The 9,244-nt window shown below is 48.2% G+C and overlaps 1 protein-coding gene across 1 annotated transcript; it reads left to right on the top strand.

Moving 5' to 3' along the window:
- The first annotated feature begins 1,705 nt into the window (after positions 1 to 1,705).
- LOC125959348 (death-associated inhibitor of apoptosis 1-like) lies at positions 1,706 to 3,223 on the top strand. Its single transcript, XM_049692169.1, has 2 exons — positions 1,706 to 1,926; positions 2,149 to 3,223. Exons 1-2 carry the CDS (start codon positions 1,706 to 1,708, stop codon positions 2,996 to 2,998), a joined length of 1,071 nt encoding a protein of 356 aa, XP_049548126.1. The 3' UTR covers positions 2,999 to 3,223.
- The last annotated feature ends 6,021 nt before the right edge of the window (positions 3,224 to 9,244 follow it).

Below are 9,244 nucleotides of genomic sequence, written 5' to 3'. Positions count from 1 at the left end.
GTCGCAACGAGGGGGTGATAGCACCGGAAATCATGCAAGTCATTCAAACCTCACGAAAAATACTTCCAAAACTTTTGATTCAAATAACGCTAAGGGTACCAATAATCTGGCGGGATTTGTTACAAGCTCACAAGGGCATCATCCGCCCCTCGGTAAGAAATAACACCATCCACCTAATAGCTCCGATCCACAACGTCATCATCCGGGACCCACGAACAGAAATGGGATACTTGGTACCCGAGGCCTTCCTGGCTCATTGCCGGCAGATCGGGAAAGCACGGATGTGCCCCATGACAACGCCCCCAATAGATCTGCCCCACGAATCCCAGTGTCTAGCAGAGATGTACTATCACAATCGCACTTCCTCTTGCGTCGCCAAGGTTGTACGAACGAGCCGGACAATCTGGATCGAAACCCCGACCACCAACGAGTGGATGTACATTGCGCCAGAATTAACCCCGGCCACCATAACGAACGGCAGCAGCGAAACGGCCATCACCCTGCAAGGTGTCGGAATACATACTCTCCACCCGGGCGAAACTCTCGCCACCCCACACACGTCGGTGTCCTATGTCATCACCGATGCCGGGAGTAAAAAGGTACTCGACCCGTTGGCCGCATGGAACGTTTCGGAACTGGCAACGGAGAGTGCAACGCCCTGGGAAACGGTGCCATCCCTCAACGTCAGCTGGGAACCTTTCCTGACGCAAGAAATTCTGCTCCAGCACGCCGTCGATGTCGCCGATCTCCAACACTCCAGGCCCACCTTGAAAAACGTGATCTATTCCCCGCTGGAACACCCATGGTTAACCACACCGGTCGTATTGGCCATTATCGCCTTGGTTCTCTTGGTCAGTTGCCGAGCTCGTATAAATTGCAACCTGGCACCAACGCTTCGATCCGCAACAAGCCCACCGATAAACGACGCCCCAACACGGCAACTTCCTTCGCCACGGGAGTACGAAAACACCGAGTCGCAAGCCGCGGTCATCGCCTCGCACGACAAAACAGAACTCACGGCTTCTCGGGAAATCGACGAATCGGCAGAGATACCTGTGGGAAAACCTCCCAAATGCTCAACCATTAAACAAATCAACGAGCGCGCCAAAATTTCCGTGGGAAAGTCTTCCAAAACGGTGATCGGTCCGCACCGGGCGTCAGGAGACCCAATCGATAGCAAAATTGGTGAACATGCCAAAACTTCGGTGGGAACGCAACCTGAAACTCACCCTCATCGATTTTCGACGGGAGCCAAAATAGAGCACCAATCAGCCGACCTACCGGCCTTACCCCTGGCACCACAATACGCAGTCGCCTTGTTCTGATAACCCATCAGAAACACTTTAGCATATAAAAGACCGATCACGGCGTCCATCATACATTGTTATCCTACAAGTGTCTCCGGCAGCAACAGTGTCTCCGACAGTTAGCACTAGTTACAGTGTTCGCCAGTTTCGACTCCGCCACCGTACTCCACTGCAAGTAGGCTCACCGTGTCTTCACCACCAACCGTTCCGAAAGAAACAAAATGGTTCTCATCATCGAGCAAGCTACGGTGCTCATCGAGGAAGCCATCCGCCGGGTTGCTGTCAGCCTGCGCTCCGCGGCAGAGAGACTCATCACGTGGACCGACGCCCGGCAGGCCCGGCGCTTTGACGAGCGGGGGGCCGCCACGTGGGCCGCCCTTTATTGGGAGGCAGGGAGGATGACGACCGAGGAATGGACAGCGCAATTCCTCAATCAGCAGCCCCAAGCGACACCCAGTGACACGGAAGAGGAAGATAATGAGTGGGTGCGATATCGCACCCGCGCCTTCGCCGAGGAAGAGGCCCGACGCGAGGAGGAACGCCGGAAGGAGGCGGAATACCTCGCCGTGATAGACGAGCTGTTGGCCCAAGAAGGCCCGTGGGAAACGGAAACCTGGCTGTAAACGGAAAAAGTAGCAGAAAAAAAAAGGAACCCAATAAAAAGAAAAACGATATATATATATATATAAACCCCCTAAACTCCCGCTTGTTACGATTCTTAGGTTTTTCCGTCCTCCCAAACAGGATCCGAAAAAAAAAAGAGAATCTTTCGCCTCGAATCTTTCGCTCCTCTTCGCCTTCGACTTTTCAGCGACATTGACTGTTCCATCGACCATTCCAGGGAAGAAGAGAGCCTCAACCTCGAGGAAAACCCGCATACGCCCTCTTCCAGGTTCGCCGACGAACAAAACCGCTGCCGGCTGCTGCGAAAACCATCAACAGCCAAGGTGGCCCTCGATCGGAATTCCCTGGCCAACGTGCCGGGCCCCAGCTATGACGAATGCGGTATCAAAATACGACCGCACTCGTACGCACAGAATGCGAGCGATCATCCTAGACGAGACGTACGGAGAGGCGCCTGTGAGGGTAGCAGCAACCGCAGTCCCAACGTGACCAGCACCGATCGCCATGGACAAGGTGGCAGTACGGAGCCGCTAACGGGAGAATCTGAAGCGGCCTTTTTCAGCAGCAACCCGACCTCGATGACGACGGCTCGACCGACTTGGCGTCCCGAATACCCGATGTACGAAAACGAAGCCGCGCGGTTGGAATCGTTCGAGGCTTGGCCAACGGCGATGTCTCCGAATCCACAACAGCTGAGCGACGCGGGATTTTTCTACACCGGCCAAGGCGATCAGGTGAAGTGCTTTAGCTGCGGCGGAGGACTGAAGGACTGGGAGCCGGACGATGACCCGTGGGAGCAGCATAGCATCTGGTACGGTAATTGCGCCTACAGGACGATGATGACAACACCGAAACTCCTGGACGACGCCATGGATAACGAGAGGATCGCAACCCCGAGCGGCGGTCCCGACGGCAAGAGTTGCCGGATCTGCTATGACAGCGAGTACAATACGGCGTTCATGCCGTGCGGCCATGTCGTGGCGTGCGACAAGTGTGCCTCATCCGTCACCAAATGCCCGATATGCCAGCAGCCGTTTTACAATGTACTAAAACTTTACCTGTCCTAGTAGAAAAGTTCGTAAACGAAATCGAACTTCTAGAGTTAACGTAGCGATAGTGAGCCCAGCGAGTGGCCACCACCAGTCCTGCGATCGTGTGCTCACGGGAGCCACGCCAGCGTATAGACCTAAGAATTCCGCGATAGTGAACCCAACGTGGGTCACAAGCGATAAATCGGTAACTCCGCGATGGTGAGCTCACGTGAGCCACCAAACCGATAGAATTCCGCGTACGCAAGTCCACGTGGACTCTGCATTAGAATTAGATCGAAACTTCGCGAAAGTGAGCCCAGCGGGTGGCCACACATGTAACTCCGCGTAGGTGAGCTCAAGATAGCCCCCCCTCCGCCCTTTCTGACTGCATACACTCGTTATGCAAGGTAGATCCGCGAACGTGCGCCCATCGATTGACCACGACTGATGATTCCGCGTATGTGAGCCCACGTGAGCCACACGGTAGCACCAATAACGTCAGCGAAGCATAGGAAAGAATGGGTCAAACGTTACCCAAATAGGGACCCCAAACGGACCATGATTCCGGGGAAAAATTAGGCAGCTTAGGGACCGGGAAGGCCAACGGTTCAGAGGGGGATACCAAACGATACGCACCCGGGTTCAAGTCCCGACCCCCCAACCGACTTGGAGCCCCGAAGAAATCGCGACAACGGTCATAACCTTTACGCATGGATATCTCAAAATTCAAGATTAGATCAAAAAGGCCTTTAGACATACAGGTATCAGACGGTCAGGAAGCGGAAGTAACTAAACCGGTTACCAGAAGGGAAACGCACGACATAGCTAGGAGTACAGGACCTCGACCTAGGGGAATAGCCACAAAGGTAACCGAGAAATTAGGAAAAATCTAGGCGCCGTCTCCTTAGTCCGGGTTAGGGTCACAACCCACCTATTAGCCCACCTATTAGCCTTAAGAACGGACCAGCTTGTGGAACATCTCTGCGAAATGATCCACAAGCGCCAGTAAGTGAGGGGGGATGTAGCGACCCGACCCACCTTCGACCACCTCTTTAGCCAGCAGTTCGGTCGCTTCAAACGCAAGCGTTATTTCTTATTCATTTCGACTTTCGGCCGATGCAATTGATCTCAAAGCGCCGACATTTAGGCAAAGCACGTCTACCACCGTCACCGGTAGAGGGCAGGGCGGGACAGCAAAACTGCAGTGTCAGCACCTCCGCGGCCCGCAAGAACTCCTCGCGTGAGGTAGGCCCGATCCACAACAAGCCGCACCGCGAGGCCCAGCCCCTAGCCTATATTTGACACCGCTCGGATGTAGGTCGGTGCCGAGCCGAAGTCAGCTGCGCACCTGAAAGACGATGCTTTCCTACGGTAACGGGAAAGGGATGACAGAGGCGTAGGAATGACATAACCGGCGCCTCGACATCGGAGACATAGCACGCGCCCCGAACCCCGAAGAAGAGGACAAGACGATGCTTTGTTCCGGTAACGGAAAAGGGAGAACAGAGGAAGGAATAACATAATTGGCGCTCCGATATCGGAGACATAGCACGCGCCGAAAACGTTATAGTTATAACACCCGAAGATCGCCGAGAAGTCCCGAATTACCGGTGCGCACATAGATCAATTATGTACGGATTGCGCAAATCAATCAATTATTGCATCATCCCGATCATGCCGAATCAGCCGATGACGTCAAGTTGACAGAAATTAACCAATTGTATCATCCGGATCACGCTGAATCAGCTCGATGATGTCAAGATTACAGAGATTAACCAATTGCATCGGCCCAATCCTGCTGAATCAGCGCGATGACGCCAAAATTACCTAAATTTACATAAGGACGAACTATGGAAAAGAGGGGGGAAGAGAGGGTGAGAAGGGACTCGTTACGTAACAATTAGAACTAAAATTAAGACTATAAAAACCCGTGAATTTCAATAAACGAGTTGAGTTGTATTTTTGTGCCGAAACCTGTGCAGTCTCGTCTTTCACTGCTAACCATCTTCTTTCAGGTAAACCCTCCTCGGCCCCTGCCCCGCCTCTTGATCCTCTAGAGAACCCCACCCGCGGTAATTCTCTTCTGGACACCAATTGGCATTCCCGGGCAACTGACTAGCCTCCCCACTCTCGTGGAAAGGTTCTATAGGACAGCGCTCAGCCTTTCGATCCGCTAGAGAACCCCACCCGCGGTAATTCTCTTTTGGACCTCGACTGGCAGATACGGGCAGCTGACTAGCCTTTCTGCTCCCGGGACGGTTCTATAGTTGGGTAGCGCTCAGCCTTTTGGTACGTTAGAGAACCCCACCAGCGGTAATTCTCTTCTGACCACCAATCGGCAGATACGAGCCACCGACTAGCCTCCCCCCCCCCCCCCCCTCTCTCCTTGCTGTGGAAAGGTTCTATAGGACAGCGCTCAGCCCTTCGATCCACTAGAGAACCCCACCCGCGGTGATTCTCTTTTGGACCTCGACTGGCAGATACGGGCAGCTGACTAGCCTTTCTGCTCCCGGGACGGTTCTATAGTTGGGTAGCGCTCAGCCTTTTGGTACGTTAGAGAACCCCACCAGCGGTAATTCTCTTCTGACCACCAATCGGCAGATACGGGCCACCGACTAGCCTCCCCTCCCCCTCTCCCTGGGAAGGACAGTCTGAATACACTCCTGGTGACAGCCTGCGCAGAAAAAGCGCCATCGACCACTCGGGCCATAGCGGCCGACGGACTTCATCAGTCCGTACATGATTAGGTCCAGACCCCTCTCCGGGTTTGGCCTCTTCACACAAAACATCACAATCCAAAATAATCCAAACAATATTCAAACTCGCTAAATGATTATATCATACCGACCCAAGAGCGGTACGCAGCTTCAAGCATCAAGTGTCGCAATCCGCTTGCGCACTGATTAGTAAAACAGGCATGAAACAATGTACGCACTAAGAACGCTATGCGTTCTGAAAGTGTCATTTGACCACCAAGGCAGAACAGAACAGAAAGAGATCAATAACCAATGCAGCAGAAATGTAGGAAGCCATTTCATTCTTTCCTCAAAATAACATAGGATAAGTAAACATAGAATTTTGTATAAAAGAGCGAAGAAACGTGGAATAAAGATCTTGTCTTGAACTGGACTTCAACCGTTTACTTTCCCTCGGTCCTCGCTGGTGATAACCTTCTCGGTTCACCATAGCTTGGTAACCGATCTTAGAAAGAAAGGTCTGTCTGTCCACCCAGTACGAAGAAATACGGAGAACGAATATCACATTACAATCATGAAAGATTACAATTTGTATGTAGTAAATAGTGATATTAACGAAAAGGAAACACAGAACAATACTGAAACAAAAAACATGGAAAATAACAATGAAGGTACACCTGAACAGGAGTACTATATGACAATGAAACTAAATGCATAGATGAAGCCAAAGGCCTCAACCAAAGAATTAAAAAAGCTAGAACAGAGGACAAAGATGTCAACAGATTGGGCGAGGATGAAACCTCTCTCAAGAAATCTTAGAACGAAAAACAATTGCCTAAACCACACAAGGGTGAAGAAATAAACTCAAAAAAAATATGACTATCCAAAGAATACAAGCGAACATTCAAGGATGGAGGACAAATAAGGACGAGATTACCAGAGTGGCAAACATGGAAAACGCAGACATCATATGCATGCAGGAGATATGGATGGAACCAGAGGATCCCATACATATCAAAAACTACAGGGTGATCGCAGACCACCGAGAAGACGGATACGGGGGATGCGCAATTGTCCTAAAAAAATGTTACAAAATAGACAACACTATCAGGATTAGAACTGATTAACATATACAGGTCATAGCAGCAGAGATCGGAGAACTAGATATGCTCGCAATGACAGTATATGCAGGCCCAAGAACACCGATAACAACCTACAGAAACGTGATGCACAAAATAATACAACAAATAACGGAAAATAGGCACAGACTAAAAATCCTGACCGGGGACTTCAACGCACACCATATGATCTGGGGAGACAACATTACAGATTCCAGGGGAGAAGCAATTCTGGAGGAACTGAATGACACGAACCTTATGCTACTGAACAACAAAGAAATTACTTACATCAGTCCGAACAACTCAAAGAGGAATTCAGCAATAGATCTCACTATTATCCCAGTACCAATGTACCTGAACACCAAGAGGGTGGTGAAGGAGGAACATATAGGAGGAAGTGGACATCTAGTTATAATTACGGAGATAGACAAGCCCAATAAGGACAACAAAACGATGATACTAAATGCGAAGCACTTGGCACGAGATATCGAGGCCATACAATTACCAGAGAGGTTTAACCTCAATACACTTATAAACAAACTTACATAAATTAGAAAAGAAAACACGAAAACCATCAGAATCACTCCCAAATCCTGGTGGGAAGCAGAGGTTGAGCGGGCATGGGAGGAAAAAAAAGGCTGCACAAAGGGTCTACGACAGGAACAATACACTGGCCAACCAAATGGATTTTAAAAGAAAGCAAGCCAAATTCAGCTTTCTAAAGAAACAAAACAAAAGAAGAACTGGGAGAAATGGCTGTCCAAGGTAGACGGACAAATGACTTGCAGCGAATTATGGCAACTTATAGCCAAGTGCAAGGACACAAAGCGCAAGAGGGACACCACAAACATAGGGCCCTATTCCAAGCGTCTGTCTGTTCTGACAGACTGGGCTCGACCAGTCCAGTCTGTCGTAAGCTGTCCAGTCTTTGTTGGTTAAAATCGGTATTCCAACAGTCTCATGAACACTTGAATGAACAAGTGTTCATTTGGCTGTCAAAATCCGTCAAAATCCCAGCTTTGTATGTAAACAATCGCGCGCAGCTTGAGTTTCCTTACCGTTAACGTGTTTTTATTTTTCACAAAAATAAATTTCAAACGCTAATTATGCTCGTGCCCGCGTTTCCCGCGGCTTAATTAAGGGGGGCTTCGGTATTTTATTTTAATTTTATCGCATTTACTTTTTATAATTTTATATGACTGCTTATCCTTTCAAGAGTATTGTGTAAAGTTTTGGGATCAATCGAAGCAAAACTGACAAAGATATTGATTTTTGAAAAACAGAGTTTCATATAAGGCTTAACGCATCTCGCAACTTTGAATCGCGATTCCCAAAACCTGCGTTTTCAAAGCCGGTGCCCATCGTAGCATAAAAACTACTGGTCCGATCGATTTGAAATTTTGAACACTTAATCTGTACACTATTTGCCAGGTAGCCCCGTCAAGTTTTTGTTAAAATTGTTGATACTTTTTTTTTTGATAATTCTTTTAATTATATAAAACTCGTTTTTTGAGGCAACATCGAAAAATGTAACACTTTTTCAACTTTAAAAATCTGCCAGAAATCGAAAAATAGGAAATTTAACAAAAACTCAACGGGGCTACCTGGATAAACTTATAATCTAACAAAAAAATACCCATTTGTATGTTTCAGATGACCCAGCACGTAGCTACGATGGGCACCGCAAAAAGTACATTTTTGCAAAATTGCCTTTCTCGATTGGATGCCATGAACGTAGTTTTGATCAAATCTTCCCCAAAATAGAACCAAATATTCTTGAAAAGTTGTAGTTTAATTTGACATTCACTTGTAAAAATTAAGTTGAATGGTTTCTGCACTAAAAATCGTCAAAAATAACGCTTTTTTGAACCCGAAATAACCAAAGCCCCCCCTTAATCAATTTCTGAGAATAGGTCATCGATCCGCCAACGTGAAAAACAAAAACGTAACAGTACTTCAAATCGCAGTCTCATATGACAGACTCGCTGTCTGGTACCTTTTGGTAACAGACAGCGAGTCTGTCAACATAGGCCCCTATTGCGAGTGTCTTGTCTCGTTTCCAAGACAAGACTCGACCAGTCTTGTCTGGCAAAAACCGCGGAGTCTTGGTTGTCTAAAATCGGTATTGCGAGAGTCGCATGAATACTTGAATGAACAAGTGTTCATTTGGCTGTCAAAAGCCGTCAAAATCCAAGGTACTTTAAAAAGACAGGTAGCTTTATCCAGAACAAATCCCCGATTTTATTTTAGAAAAAACTTCAGAGTTTGACATTCACGGGATGGTGGGATGTTTACTTCGGGAACGCTCTTTTCTGTTTACGCTTTTCCATTGGTGTTTTGAAACGCAGTACGAAAGTTAAAGTTTTTCAACGAAAGTTAAAGTGTTTCAAATATTTTCAACGCTCTGCATAGTATTTCAAAATGCCGTATGCATTTTGTGCAGCTTTGTTATGCAAAAATAACAGAAC

Source organism: Anopheles darlingi, chromosome 2, assembly GCF_943734745.1.
Source record: "Anopheles darlingi chromosome 2, idAnoDarlMG_H_01, whole genome shotgun sequence".
Taxonomy (NCBI): domain Eukaryota; kingdom Metazoa; phylum Arthropoda; class Insecta; order Diptera; family Culicidae; genus Anopheles; species Anopheles darlingi.
The sequence above is the reverse complement of the archived record's forward strand: the minus strand, read 5'-3'. Positions and strand labels throughout refer to the sequence as shown.

What these genes read in the sequence shown, in the direction of transcription:
- LOC125959348 (XM_049692169.1), top strand. Translation starts at nt 1,706, where the DNA reads ATGACGACCGAGGAATGGACAGCGCAATTCCTCAATCAGCAGCCCCAA. An exon ending in TGGGAAACGGAAACCTGGCT is followed by an intron (nt 1,927 to 2,148) that starts GTAAACGGAAAA and finishes CGACCATTCCAG; the next exon opens with GGAAGAAGAGAGCCTCAACC.